Consider the following 15,832-nt stretch of genomic DNA (forward strand, 5'->3'; position numbering starts at 1 on the left):
TTTATACCAATATTTTTGCAAGTATTTTCTAAGCGAAAAAGAAAATTATATTTAATTACAGGAAACTTAAATGCCCTGCGCTCGAAATCGTAGATGAGTGGCTAACATATGACAGTCGGAAAAGCCCAACACGACAAAATGCCAAATCAAAAGAGCGTTTTCGGGCCCACAGGAGTTTCCCGGCGAAAAAATAAAGCCGAAAACAAATTAGTTTTCCCAAGCCACCGCTTTTTCCCGCTCTTTTTCTCTTCTTTAGCCGCGGCGAATTGGCATCCACGCTTGGAGGCTGACATTGTAAATGTCACAGGCAGGACATCAAAGGCGGCGGCGCTCAGAGAAAGCGAGAAAGAGAGAGCGGGTGAAAAGCGCGAGAGCGAAAGCAATCGGCCGAAGAGGAAGAGAGCGGGGGTGATTTGAAATTCGCCCGCTCGTTGGGTACTGATTTTCAGGTTCTCCTGGCTCTTCGCCCAGTGCGGACGTGTTTTTCTCGCTTTCCTTCGCTTTCCACACGTTGTGCAGCCAACAACTGCAAAACGGAAAAATCCAAAATAAAAAAAAATAATAAGAAGAAATAGCAAATAACACAAGAAAACCTCAAAACCAAATCAAAAACCAAGCCAATTAAAACAGCAAAACGAAATCAATTGTTAAACCACCTTAAACGAATAATGTGTGAAAATTAGTTAATCGCTGTAAAAGTGCATTTAAGTCATAAATATATATTCAACTCATAATCTTAAATTTGCTTTAATCCAATTTTAATAAAAAACCTCGTTTTTACCTTGTGCTAATAAGCAAACCCGCTAAGAGTAAATCGATAAGGAATTTAAAAATAAATCAATCAATCTCCGTATATTTCTACAACCAAACACTGCCAATGTGAACCCATCTATTTTAAAAACGGAATAACCAACCTGAAGATAACCGAAAACCAAACGTAAACGAGCATTTAAGAGGTCACAAAAGCAACTGTAACTGTAACAGTAACTAACGGTAACTGGGTCAGTAGGCAGAGCCCAAGTAACGCCCCCTCATCGAGGGCTTTCTCATCCACCTTCTTCAACCTCACTTCGCCTCCCCCGCATCTTTTCAGTGTGGTAAGTACCTTATTCTTTGCACCCCCTAGTTGTTAGACTTAGATTCTCTTCGACTCCTTCGGACTTATCTCCCTCAGTCTCCAGCTTAAAAGGATTTAAAAGCCAATTTGAATTTTGATCGAAACAGAATGAAGCCATTTATGGCATACAGTTTGTTGGCTGTGATAAGCTTTTGTTAGACCAAGCTGTATTGTGATTGCGGCCAGTGCCAAGTTATAAAGCGGGTCAGTAGGTCCCCAAATGAACAAGCTGCATTTTGTTGGTTATACATGAATTGTTTTTTTTACTATTTCTGAAAAAATCCTCTCACTTTTCTGTGCCACTTTTTTGCCAACTGCCAAAAAAAAAGTTCTCAAACCTCTACAGGATTTATCCGATTACTTAACCAACAATTTTTATAATTATTTATTATATGCTAAAAATAAAGAAAAAACTGAAAAAACTGTTTTAAAATTATTATCTAAAATTTCATTCTGTCAATCGGAATAAATCAAAAATAACTACGATTTTTAAATTTTCTGTGCCAAAGTTAATTTCGTAACAATGTTGTATTTCTATATGGCAAAAACATGTGTTAGAACAAATAAAACAGCATTTCCACGAATGCAAATGATTGATCTATTCCCCAACCACGCTATCTTCAAATATTGATCAACAAATAAAGAAACACCCCACCTTTTTACTAAAAAATAAAGAAAAACAATCAAGAAACTTCGCCAGTGACTCAAAGCTTATTCCAGACAATCGAAAGCCATTAAATTAGCCACTATGCCAGCTCGGATTGTTCAAGCACACCCCTCCAATATTAAACAGCCTTCCGTTTAACTACTCTTGCCGGCCAACTAAGCAAACAAGTCACTGCCAAAGTTGAATCGCCACCGACTGGCAAAGCAAACATGTGAGCTAATGACCATTAGCTGGGCCTCTTTCAATATCCCCACCTGTCTGGCGTTTCTACGACTATTTTACATAATGGCAAATAGAATAGAAAATAGCGTGGAATGTTCAATAGATTACAAACAAAGGGAACCGAAGGGCAAAGGAAAGCCCAGAGAACATTGCCGTTAAATAAAAGCCCCAAATGTTGTCACATAATCGATGAATACATTCGTGGCCTGTACCTACATCAAGTTCGTTCCTATCTATATCTTGGCATTTCGATAACGCAACCTTCGCGGAAATCGATTAGAAAACGAGACCCACAAGATGCTGGCGGCTAATCCCATTCATTTAAGATGTAAGCCATCTTAAGCCAACGAGCCCCAGTCTTATAATTAGCACGAGTACGTGGTTCTCGGATGGCAATGGATACTGAATACCCGTCTAAAAACTGAGCTCAGGAATGAGTATAATTACACGCGGGACAGGTATGTCAAGTGACAGCGCGTGTCCCTAAGTACATCCTGCTGATGGCAAATGGATATGGAAATCCCAGGGAGATAAGGAGGAAAGGTAAAGAAGTTTCATGTCCAATAAAATGTCAGCGGGCAGGGAAAAGGTAAATATCTTCCCTCTTATACCTGTACAGAATGGCGTCTTTTGGTTGGCTGTTATAGGGATTAATAATACTTTCGCTGTTACCGGCTTGATGGATTAACCATTATCATGTTTGCATATGAGCTAATGTAATAAAATGTTGGTTAAACTTTCTGAGGTACTTTCGTAACTAAGACTCGTTAGGCAAGAAACTTTTCCAAACGAAAACATGAAAATGTGCATAACTTTTTGACCCACAAGTTGTGGTCAAATCTGTTAATCTTCTCAATCTAATTTTTTTTTGGCTTTCTTTTAAATAAAAAAGTTTGCTCAAGAATATTTGTTCTTTTTTTATGGAGGCAAATAAAATGTAATTTAAATAGAAGGAAGATATGTACGAACATAAGTAGATCAGATTTTATTAAAGTTAACCCTCTTACTCATATTCAGTTTTCATTCCGAGTTGAATAAGGACTTGACTGTACTTTATTTCGTCGTATGCCAATACAATTTACATTTGTTTGCCTGCCGACATGAATATGTAAATAAGGTTCAATTGAATTGCCATATGTCACAGAGGATTTTCGTACAATGTTATATTTGCATTTCTCTTTTGGGCCACCTGGTCTCCCCATTGAAACTCCATCAGTGTATATAGTTGCAATAAATTGTTCTCGGGGCGAATGGTAAGTTTTACCAGTGCTGGAAAGGGCCATAAAAAGCACTCATCAATAAAGGAAGATATATGCATACTTCATTGGCTTGCATCCACCTTTCCAGCTAACATATTTCTTGTGCAGGGGCACATATCCTTGGCTATATTTAGCCAGAGTCTGTTTTAATGGCCCACTGTTGCTCGAGAGCTGTGTGCGTGCGAATCTTTGTTAGAAACTATAGTATAGTTTAACTACTGCAACCAACCTAGTATATGTTGTTAAAGGATATTTTAAATCCTAAAATTTGACTTATAAACTATTTAAACATTTTTCTAAAGTTTCTGTGGCTGACGTATAAATGTTTCAACATTTAAATTCAATGCGTATTTTTATAAGTACATATATATTAATATATTAAAATACATATAAGAGTTCGTTCCAAAAAAAAATTGTTTGGAAACGGTTTAAACAGCCAACCTCTCCCAGTTTCACGCTCGCCGTTTGGCATACATTTCGCAACGCTTTTATCGCGACCTTACCCACAAAATGCTCCGCCCCCATCCCTTCTAAAAGCCTCCTCTCGTATGACACTATTTAACCACATAAGCGGGGAAAGAAAAATCAATACCGGCAACAACAACATTTTGCTGATTTTTGCCCACACGGCAAAATTGGAAATTTCATTTACACTTGACACGAGTTTCCCCTTCGTCTTTTATCCCATTTTCCTACACCACCACCCTTTATATTCCTCTTTCGAGTCATTTTCCTCACATAAGCAGAATGGACGTGTTTGGTTACCAAACAGTTACAGTTTTCCATATCCGTTAGGCGTAGGGGAATTTACACCAAAATGACGACCAATTTCCATGTTGGGATGACTAGAAGGGATGACTAGAAGGGATGACTATAAAAAATCAGCTGTCCTAGTGCGAAAAACGTTAGAGCGACAAAGAAAGTGCCTTAAAAACGCTTCATAAATTAAAGAACGCAAGTCTAAATTCGTTGAATTTAAATATTAAAGCAAAATGTTAAATTGTTTTATTGATATCACAAAAAGCTTTTAAATTCCAGCCTTAAATAAATCAGGTTTCACGAAATGACTCAGTGTTATGTTACAAAGGAATAAAGGTTAATTTAAGCACAAACAAAAAAGATTCCCCATTTTCACCAACTTATGAACTCTTTTTCTCATTAAAAACTACATTTGTAAATATATGACAAAATATTAATTATATAGTAATCCTAATGGTTTGTATCTTTTCAAATGGTATTTTTTAACAATGACTAAATAAATAAATAAAGGGCTCTGAAAGGTCTAATTAATCTTTTTTAGCCTGAATTTCTTCTCCCAAATACATTTTTTATAAAGCCGCTCCCACCACTCAGGGCCTTTTAAAATCACTGTAAATAAACCTTGACATTAAGGTAATTGAATTCATTATCAACCTGTCATTCAGTAAAGGACGTGCATCGTTCAGAATTAATTGAATTGCAGTGTGGCAAAAACCAAAATAAATTCGCACTCTTCTGTTCAGTAGTTTCCCCTCTGCTGTCGGTGGGCAGCCTTTACACATTGACTTGATTCAGTGCGTCGAAAGTGAATTTCCACAAAATTAAATTGACATGGCCAAGTTCCTGCCCCCCGATTTTCCACCCCACCGCAGCATCCTGGCTTTCGTTCTTAGTCAAACGTGCTCATAATGAGATAATAACAAGAAAAGCCGCAAATGCAAACGTGTTAAGCTGTGCGGAGAGAAAGAGAATAGGGTCGAAAGAGAGTGCACTCTTTGGCCGAAAAGTGCAGCGAAAAGAGAGAGTTAGAGAGGAAAACCGTGAGAGTGGAAATTCCGAGATGCAGCGGGAAAACCTCGTTCCCAGAGCTCTCAACTTCTCCAAAGCAGCCGGCCGGATTAGTCTGCCGCGCGACTCAAACGGCAGCGGATATCTATAAAAATTCCGGAAAAATATTTCCTAGAATTTAAATACACCAAAATACATTCCTGAAAATCTATACATATCCCGAGTGCTGCCCGAAAGTCAATTTTCAATAATCAAGTCAAAGGATTTCGGTAAATCCCCCATCGTTTCGGTTGTTGTTTTGATTTTCGGTGTCATTAACCCCTTCCTGCTGTGCCGTCTAAATTTGTCTTTGTTTTTCCAACCCCATCCCCCAAAAATAACAAAAACAAAGCACTTTGACGGTATTTTCGGGTGTAGTTACCAGAGATTGGACCGAAATTGAAGTCAAGGATCCAGGATGCCACAGCAGGCGCAGCTGAAACACATCCACGGACATGGCCGATTGCCCAGAGTGATAGCCACTGATAGCAGCAGGTAAATGGCCTACACATCCTGCTTCTGAACAATATACTAAAAAGGAGTTTAGTGCAAGGGAAATTGAATAAATATTCGAAGGCTTGGCGGCCAACAGGGCGCATGAAAGTGTCCAACAAAGGAACAAAGACCTTTGTTAACGGTTGATATGCTGTAGTAAAGCCAACTAAATCTGACTAGACTTAGATAAGGGAAAGGGTTACCTTTTATTTAAAAATATTTAATTTTTAAGAACTTTGATGACCATTTTAAAAATGTCTAAAAATTCAGTATTCTAAAGAACCTCATAAAATGATAACATTATGAAAAAAGTTGCAAAAATTGTTAATACCTTTTTGACAAAAGTTTCTTTTTATAGACACAGTGCCTTATATGACTTACAATAGAGATATCACAAATAAAATCACAATACAAACCGCAATAAAGATCTGTAAAGATTGTAATCGCTAGGAAAATCAACTTAAAGACAGTATTACTGCCCCCAATTAAGTGACAATAGAGAACGGGACTGTCGCATCTCGATTCCATCCCACAAGCAATTTCCATTCCGTATATAATCTCCACACACGCACATCTCCACTATCTTAATATCTAATCTGTAAATAGAGTCAACCAATTTTGTTTAGATCGTTGATAGAATCTCCAGTATCTCACGTAATACGTTTAGACTGTTTATCTTTTATATTAGTGCCGAAATGGGAAATTTATGAAGCAAAACTAAGCCTGTTGAAGATTCTTATAAGATATGGTTATATTTGGCAATCTTATTGTTTCACTTTCTATTATCCCTAACTACACCCAAAAAAAAATCCGAAAGTTTACAGTTAATACGCGTTGTATTAAAAGTATACTACAGCTAGTATCAAACTGTCAGTATTAATTTAAAACTAAATAATGTAAGGAGCAGACTCAATAGTGTTAAGTTAAGACTAAATAGTGTTAAGTTTATGTCCTGAGTTTAATTTCTATACCGAAGTTTTCGGTTTTCGTTCCTGGTGTGAAGCCAGGATGCTCTGGTTTGGAACCTGGACATTTCGAACAGAAAAAGTGTTACCGCTTTTTAATGCTATTCGGACGCGTTAGTATTTTAAGGGTTTTACATTAGTGTATTTTGTAAACGACGCTGCGGTCTGTTTAAGGTTTGTTTGTGAAAATTACTTGTGAAAATTTTAATATTTGCTTATTTTGGGCTTATTTGAAATGTAAGTACATTTAAATTGTGTCTTAGTGCATAACTAATGAGTAAATTCGTTTCTTTTTACGGACACCACCTTGAATTGCGCTCCAGATGCCGGGAAACTAAGGATCTTGCTATTGGCTTGCATTTTTTCTGACCGCGGCCAGCGCAATGTTTACTTCAATATCAGCGTCCCCGACCAAACTCCGGTGTTCATCTGGACGTCGACCACTCTGGAGATGATCAGCGACATAAGCGGTAAAACGGCTGCATTTGCCCAAATATGCATACACACGTACATATTTTGTACATGTATTGTATTTATGTTTATTTGTTAAATTAAAAATTACCTTCAGTAATTTATAAAAATGTAAAAAATATTTTTAATAATATATGAAAAGTACAGAACAACATTTTTTGAATTTTGTCTCTTTTATACGGGGTATAATATTTATACTGGCATTATACTAAATAGTATACAAAATAAACTAGCACCCTAAATTTCAGTACACTGAGTGAGTATAAACTGTACACTCGTTAGTTTAAACTTGACAACTTCGAAAGTTTCATTTTTATACTTTCGAAGTCCATTAGTTTAATACTCAGAGTATCGAGAAATTTTTGACACTCAATAGTTTACTTTTAATGTAGAAATAGTTTACTTTCTATGATCATTTTTTTTTGGGTGTATATATAAGGTTACTTAACTTGGCAAAAATCACACAGCAGAGGCTCTAGAACTTTGGTATCTGAGTGATAAACATAGATACTTTCTGTTCTGTTTGTTGCGGTTTGTTGATGATGTCTTGTCTGTCTTTTTCTAGAGACTGGGTCAACAACATGTCAAGTGCAAGGAGTGGGGTGGAGTAGAGAATTAAGGGGTAGAAGAGGCAAAAAAGTAGGAGGCCGTATATGCAGAAGATACTCCCCCTCATTGTGTCTTTATGTTTGCGGTGCTTGTGTATTTTCTTTGTCTGTTGTGATAAGCGAGGGAGGCGTTCGATAAGCAAACAATATACATACAACAAATAACAAAGAGAAGTGGAGAAAGAGGGCGGTGAGAATCGGGAAGAGAATTCGAGGAGTTGCGACTCTCTTGGGCTCTCTGTAACGTTTTCCGCTCAGGATTCTCTGTTTTGCTTGCCTCATTCTCGCTTCATTGGGGGACATTGATCCCATTTTCCCCAGTCCCAATTTTCCGAACCCTTTTTTCCACCCAGTCCCACAGCCCCTCCCCCTGTTATGTGTGTCACTTCCGCATGCAGCGGATGTCTTTCAAAATGGCACACGACATGTTGCCTCCGGTCCCAAATCGCACCTGTGCCCCGCCCCTTTTCAGTTACACCTTTTCGCAGCATTTAACAATTTCCCGACTAATTGCAAATTTCTTTTGCAAATATCACAACTCGTATTTGTTTGAGAAAATCATTTTTAGCACAGAGAGAGAAAAGTGTTTTAGAGTTCAGTTTGCTCTACATAATCATTGAGCTTTCTTTATAACTGTGCTGTGAATTGTATTGTATTTCATACCCTTTTACTCTCCCTGTGTAAATTAACATACAAATATACATAGCTGACTGCAATATCTCACTTTGCAGTCATCTTTTTCCACAATTTCAACTTGTCCACGAAAGACAATAAAAACGGAATCAAATGGCCAAAAATGACATCAGACGGAACAGCCAACTAAAGCCCAAGCATTTTCACACGACCCATGGCCATTTGAGAACCCTATTCTTTGCTCTAATTGGAGGGGTAGTAAAATAAGATACGGCACTAAAAGCGTCTATGACACTACCAAAGATACGAATAGGTTCTGTGGCTAAAGCCAACTGTGAGATATTTTAGCCAGAAGGAATTTATAACTTAGATGGCCTTGATTTGTTGTTGGGGTGCTTGGGTTTAGAGAATGAGCTCATAGAAGGTCAAGGGTCATATGGTCAAAAATGTGGACAACAAATGAAACAATAGGGGTCTGAAAAAAGGTTGTACATTCCAGAAATGAGAAAAGGATTTGAGCACAAATATGTAGGACTCTTGGCTGATAATACTGAATTATTCAAGACAAAAAAATGATAGTTTAATACAATTGCCAACAACTAATAATAAAGTAATTAAAGTAAAATATTTTATTGTTAATACAAAAATGGTCTTCTTTTAATTTGCTTTCGTCACACCGTTAATCGGATTTAGATTCAACCAAAACTAAAAGCTCTTTTGCTACTTAAACTTTTTGCAATTCCAAAATTATAATTGTTAGGCAATGAACTTGGCTAATGAAAAAAACAAACATAAAGCTTTAACAGTTAAACAAACTAGAAGTGTTAAAGTATAGGTAGTTTTTTTTCGAGACAACGATATTTAAAATTATACAAATTTGAGTGATCATAAAAATCTTGGCGGAAAGGTGTCAACAAAATGTTTTCTGATCATAAACCCATCGGGTAAATAAGACTCGACCATATATTACTTATATATGACATGAATCTTGACTGGGCGATAAGGTGTTTTGCCAATTAAAACTGGAACCGAGCACTTATCGAGTGGGTTTTCAAGTGGTTAAACTGACGTGGTGGCTGGCTTTCATTATCGATAAGAATCGAAGTTTATCAACAAGAGTTACCTTTATTAAACAATTTAGTTGTCAGGGTGGCTCGAGTGGTTCGCGATAAGACTGAACCCTGAAAAATAAGACCAAATCCCGCCCGTGACGTTTAACTGACGATGATTAATTCGGTTTTTTTCAAGTGCAGCCAGAAAAATAAGATTAGATGGAAACGTGTCCCCGAAATTGACGTCAAAATAACAGAGATCGAGGAAATCGTGATTTTCGTATCCATTCTGATCTGATTTAAAGCCGATCGCAGTTGGTTTGTGTGATTCTTGGCCTTGTCAATGGATCCGACGTAAACTCGATTAACCTCCCCTGATTCTTGTTTCATTCAAAGTTAAGTTGGGCTATCGCGCTAATTGTTATTAATTATGGCTAAGACTGGAAAATAGATTTATTAACAATGAAATCCGAATCGAATCGGCCAGACTCAGTTGGAGTCAACTCGATTCGGCAGAAATCGCATTCAAGTCTTAACAATCGACAAACAAAAAACAAAATAATTATTCGGGATGTGTGTTTTGTTTTTTTGAGCCACTTGTTTTGACAGGCGAAGGTGGCTGATTCACAGAAGATTATATCAAATTTAAGCAAAAAGAATATTAAAAAAGTCCCCTTTATCAGAAACATCTCTCTCCCAGTATCGCCCCATCTCATTCTGCTTCGGCTGCCAGCGAAACCTGAACCTGAACCGTTTGCTTCCTACCGGTTCTAACCGGTACGAATCGCCTTGCATCGCAGTTGTTACCACAATTCCACTACCAACAAACAACTCAACAACAACGCCGCATCCACAACAAGTCACTGCAAATTGAATTAAAATAATTTCTAGTTTTACTGGCACGCAAGACGTCTTAATATCATTTGGTTATTTTCTCAGTATTTTTTGGGATTTGTTTTGATTTTGTGCTTTGTCCAAAACCGTTTAGTTTGCTCGGTCACTGTATAAATTTGAATAACTTATGCAAATTTTGGAGAAGTACGTTGTGGAGGTGTGTCTCGTCTTCCAACACAAAACAAAAATGTTTACTAAATGATTGAAACGAAAATGGTTTTTAAAGACCTTCAAAATGTTTTAAAGAAAATTTAAAAATAAATGCAAGGATTGAAATTCAAATTATTCGGTGGCACTTTAAACCCGATTAAATCATTTTGTACAATGTTTTCTTTGTTAAGCTAACCAAATTCTTATACATAGCAAAATAAAAAATTAATAATCAAAAGTGGCAAATTATACAGTAAACTTTATTAGGGTAATTTCAGACCACATTCAAGAAAAGCTTCAGTAGCTTTAAGATATTTTGATATCAATTTGAATATCAATAACACTAAAAAAGATTATACATTAATTGGAATACAAGTTTTTAAAAAGGTCAATAAACAAATAAAATATTATCTTTTGTGTACCTATAAAATAACATTTTTTTTGTAAAGTACCACGATAACAACAAATTTAAGTATACATATAAAAAACTGACCTAACTGCCTTTCGAAAAAAATTCCAAGTGGAATTACTTCCTACTATTTGCTCACAATGGAATATTTTGTTTCGTTTGGCACCCAGTGCCCTACATTCTTTTTTTCAAGGGCTCCAAACAACATTGGGTATTTCTGTTGTTGTTTATTTTCGTCATCGAGAAAAGCGAATGCAAAACAGATCAAATTATACATATCATTAAAAATACGTATCTCACTCACACAAGCAGAGACAAAAAATGTGTTTTGATAAAAAATGTTTGTGGATACTCATTGGACGACAAAACAAAAGCTAAGCAGTGAAAAAAAAATATAAATAAAAATCAACACTTGTTGATTTGAGTTAATGCCGGTGAAACGCTTGCCAAAACACCGCCATCTAATATATGACTTTGGTGGCAGCGGTTTTAACCGGATCTGTCAATATACTATCAGATCTTGTAACGGACCATTAAAATGCACTTTCGGTTAAGTAAACAGTTTTCTCTGCCCCTTTGATAACAGACCCCGGCGATAAGGAAGCCTATTTAAAGGCGAAACTATCGATAAAGCTAAGTAGGCAAAATTGGCGTTTAAAAACACATTTTGTAAAGTTCTCCCACCCGCTCCACAAGTGTCTCTCTATCTCTCTCGGTATTTTTCGATTCGATTCTCGACAGCGGCGCCGGCAGAATCGGCGGCAGAGGGTTAAGCGAGCGCAGCTGCTTCAGTTTAAAGATCGGCAAAGTTAGTTAGTCTGCAATCGCCGGGACTCGCAGTCGAGTCGTCGGGCCGCGTTTTCAAATCATATTCATGGGTATCGAAAGTCCACAGCCCTAACGAATTCGAGATCCGCACAGATTAAAATCAAATAATAAAACGGAACGGCAACACGTTCGCTTTTATTGTGTCCCCAATATTCGTCGGCTATCGCACAATTCGCTTTTCGGCTGATAATCGCGAGGTGCGTGTGTGAAATTTTTGTACAAACAGGAAAAAAAATAAGCTCCAGTTTTTCGATCGCTATTTTCGGCGATAAGGTGATGGCCACAAATAATGAGTACATAGAATTGTAAGTAGCCCATGTGAATCATCGTTAATGATTGCTGAAAAGTGTCGCAGGAAAAAACAGCTCAGGAGATAGCGGGGTCCAAAGTTTAAGTCGCACTTTTCAGCCGGGGCTTATCAACCGGGTTTCGATTCAGCTTGGAAAACTGTTATTGTCGTGGGTTTATCTTTCTTGCCCAAGGGCAGCCTCAAAAAAAAGAGGAGGAAGGTCAAAACACTCTAACCGCTCAAAAACGGAAGAACCAAAATTAAATATTAAATATAGTAATGATTGAGTCTACAAGTGTTAATAAAAAAAATTGGTGGTTTATGAATTATTAAAAATCTCTCTAAAAATATAAAATTCTAACTAATCCTAAGGGTCAATTAAAGTATTTTATAAGGTGTAAACATTTAAAACAGGATTTTGTATACCAAATCTTAGATTTACAAAACTGCTTTGAGGTTTGAGACTCGTCAAATTATTTTTTAAATAATTTTTTTGTTTAAATCACTTCAATAAAAACCTAAACTTCTTAAACCTAATATATTTTTAATAAATACGAAAAAAATCATAAAAAATTATTTCACTTACACAAAGAAAATTATACAACGTTTTAGGTGCCGTTTTCATATAAAAACGTTTCAAAAGAAAAAAAAAATGTTAAAAATGCAAAGTAAAATAAAATTTGTATGAAGCGTTTTACTTTTCAAAATGTTTCACCCCTTGTTTTGCACCTAAAACTTTTGATAATTTTCTCTGTGTAGAAATAAAATATCTGAAACAATAATAAATGTAAAAGACATTAAACAGTTCTTATATCTAAATATTTTTTCCTAACACTTATGTATTATAGTCAATTTGTCGCCCTGCTTTTGCTAGACTTTAGCTATAAATAATCTTCGCGTGCCGGCCACACCACTTCAACAATAAATTTATTAAAGAAATAAACAGCAGAACCTGCTATATCAACCAGATAAGCCTTCAGGTCGGCGAGAATTTTTGGTTCTGGACCCAGCCCACATCGTTTCTTTGCTTTAACACCGAGCGACCGAGCAGTTAAACAAAGCCAAGTGCAAATTGTCTAGCAATTTGTTGTCTTGTTGACACAGTATACAACATTGGCTATTAAGTTAATATCGGACCCCAAATTAATGTTTGTTGTTGTGACTCAGGTGCTGATAAGGCTCTCAAAATGCACGAAGACGGGAAGGTAGAGGGAGGTACTATATTTAGTAAGCCCTGGCTAGACCCAGTTTAGACCGGCAATTGGCAGACAGCCTGGAGTGTCCGTCTATCCGAATGTCAGTTTGTCTTGTCTATATATTCAAGTACCATATAGATTATACATTTGACTGGCTGATAAGGCTACGCGCAGCGACTCAAGATGATAGGCTGTATGGAAATAAACCTTTATGCAATGCAAATTTTTCCACCATATTACTGCCTGATCTTGGAAATAACTAAAATTAGCTGGTTCGTGTAAACAACAAAGAAATGTCTTTGTTTCGATTAATAATATAAACTTAAAATATATATACCTGAATATACATTCATAATTAAATTCAATTTCCGTCAAGCAATTTATTAATAGTTTGTTTCTATATTTAATTTTTGGTTAAAGCTGTGTTTATAAAATGTCCCTGTAATTTTTAAACATTAAAATAAAACGTAACTCTAAAAGTCTATAAATCTTATACTTTATCGTCACTGAATAACAGAGAATACCTGATGACCTAGGGAAGTCTGGGGCTGTAAAATAAAATGTATACATTTTCTCGTTTACTTAAACCTGTCTTATATATTTACATCTAAATCCTAAATTTAATCCCAAATAAACCATAACCACTCCCAAGATTAGATGACAATGAGATATGTTTATCCACTCTTATCAGACACGTAGCACAAATTAAAGAGCAATTCCATTAAAAAGCTGAAATAAAAACTAAATCCAAACGCAAACAGAGAATAACAAAAATGAATTCATTTGCAATAAATATTGGCCAAATGCTCGTAAATATTTTCATATTCATATGGCATTTAACAAACTGAAGCACGTGTATTTATGAAACCGATGCAATGGACTGCAACAACAGGTATATTAAATGTGAAATCAACTCTCTGCTTAAAGCCTATAAAATTTTAAATTTGCCTGAAATGAAAATCCATCAGCAGACGAGCAATTTACCAACGGGGAAGTGCTGCTAAATATTCTCGGACTGTTAATGACATTTTTTCTATGAATATGACAAGTGACTACGAAAGTCACGTCAACTGAACAATGAGTATGGTAATGACACTCGATGTGTACTCATTGACATTTTGTTCAGTGTTTTGTTTTGTTTTCTTTTATTTAAGGGACTTAAGCTACGTTAAAAAAGTATTAAATCTCAAAACAAATGTTAAAAAAAATCAATAAATGCATAATCTTAAGATTAAAATTGTTTATAAGATGATTTAAATTTATTTATTCAAATTAATTTGATTAATATTTTCTTAGAATTATTTCAACTCCCTCCTTTAAATAATTATAATAAAACAAATAAAGTGCTCGAGAATATTTTTGGAAAAATAGAGTATTAATATCTTCACCATTTTTAGCGCCCACAATTTGCTTTAATTTATGTCGATTTTTTCAACGTACCGATCAGTTAAATGAGCGGTTTGTGTGGGTGTATTCGTTTATATATCAAAGGCGCATTTCAATTAGGTGATTGACAACGCATTTTCATATGCAGCCCAAGTCCGAGTGAATAATTTCTAGGCCTGCCACTGAACTAAGGTTGTTTTAGGTGATCTAACCGTAACAGTGAGGGGCCCCAATTAGCGATAAGAAACTGATGCCAAGTGTTGCAAAAATGCATCATAATCAAGGGTTATTTAAAACCATTTTATAACGAAAGAGATAGGCGGGAAAAATCAAGGTCCTCTTTTACGCTTAATTATCTTGAAAAAATATATGTAGGTATATTCAATTTCGCTTTTCTTATTCTTTACAGACCTTGGACCATGAATTCCTCAAGCGGCGATGATGAGGCGCCAAAGGATCCGCGCACTGGCGGCGAGGATTTTACGCAACAATTTACAGAGAACGATTTCGAGGGTGAGTCGAGTTCCAGTTCTTCTTTGAAAGCTCCTTGAACGGCTAACTGAATACTGATAAGTAAAACCTGAATACAAAATATTGGGTCCACGCATGTACCAAAATTAAAGCTGACTTGTAAAACCAGCCAAGTGACAAGTCGATAGACAAACAAGAAATTTGCGTCGTGTTAATTGCAGGTTGACAACTTTTGACACGCTACCAAAACTAATGACAAGATGGACTACAAATTCTTTATGGAACTCAAATTTCTAGACTAAAAACTAGATTCAACTGGAAATTAAATTAAATATGAGGGTCAGACAAATTAGTTAACCTGTGCATTTAAAAACTATAATTTAAATACTACGTAAGCCTCATCTTACATCTCTTCCGGTTTTGGTCTTTCATCTGCTTTATTTCACTGAATATACCATTCTCATGCTTAATTAATGTATTTTCAAAATAGAAAACTACATTTTAGAACAATATATTATGTGCTGTGTAATGAAAAATGCATTTAACAGCTATTTTGTTTGTGTCGCTGGATGCAACGCCCACAACTTTAATGCTTATAAGACCAAATCGCGTGACTTGGCGAAAAGTGGAAACAAAAAATTCAGCTAGAAGATGTGCTCTGTATAATTAATTTAAATTTATGAAAAACTACTGATGCAAGTACATGGCAGATGATATCACAATTAGTCAACTGACTGAGCGCAAGTTGAACAAAGGCTTTGAAAATTGAAACTGGGAAATTGCTCTAAAGCGGGCATCCAATTTAGGGAAATACTAATTAACATAAATTTATTTGTAGTCACTGAAAAGACAACAAACAGAGCCGGGAATTTGATTAAAACGGGAATCTACACTCATAAAAATAATTTTCTACA

At 35.9% G+C, this 15,832-nt stretch overlaps 1 protein-coding gene and 1 long non-coding RNA gene across 18 annotated transcripts in view; both read left to right on the forward strand.

The window, feature by feature from the left end:
- Window positions 1-456: 456 nt before the first annotated feature.
- Ndae1 (Na[+]-driven anion exchanger 1) overlaps window positions 457-15,832 on the forward strand; it is a 35,641-nt gene continuing 20,265 nt past the window's right edge. For 6 of the 17 annotated variants that reach the window (XM_017149126.3, XM_017149108.3, XM_017149113.3 and 3 more), the window contains exons 1-2: window positions 11,550-11,881; window positions 14,857-14,960. In XM_017149126.3, the coding sequence (XP_017004615.2) occupies window positions 11,853-11,881; window positions 14,857-14,960 (133 nt within the window). In that variant the 5' untranslated portion in view covers window positions 11,550-11,852. Of the gene's footprint in view, window positions 1,098-5,171; window positions 5,567-11,549; window positions 11,882-14,856; window positions 14,961-15,832 lie in introns of those variants that run through there. The other 11 variants (XM_017149117.3, XM_017149111.3, XM_017149114.3 and 8 more) reach the window with 6 other exon arrangements.
- LOC138911899 (uncharacterized) lies at window positions 6,653-7,156 on the forward strand. Its single transcript, XR_011417531.1, has 2 exons — window positions 6,653-6,768; window positions 6,855-7,156. It is a non-coding gene; the product is annotated as an uncharacterized lncRNA (long non-coding RNA).

The sequence above is a fragment of the Drosophila takahashii genome, chromosome 2L (genome assembly GCF_030179915.1).
Source record: "Drosophila takahashii strain IR98-3 E-12201 chromosome 2L, DtakHiC1v2, whole genome shotgun sequence".
NCBI classification, from domain to species: domain Eukaryota; kingdom Metazoa; phylum Arthropoda; class Insecta; order Diptera; family Drosophilidae; genus Drosophila; species Drosophila takahashii.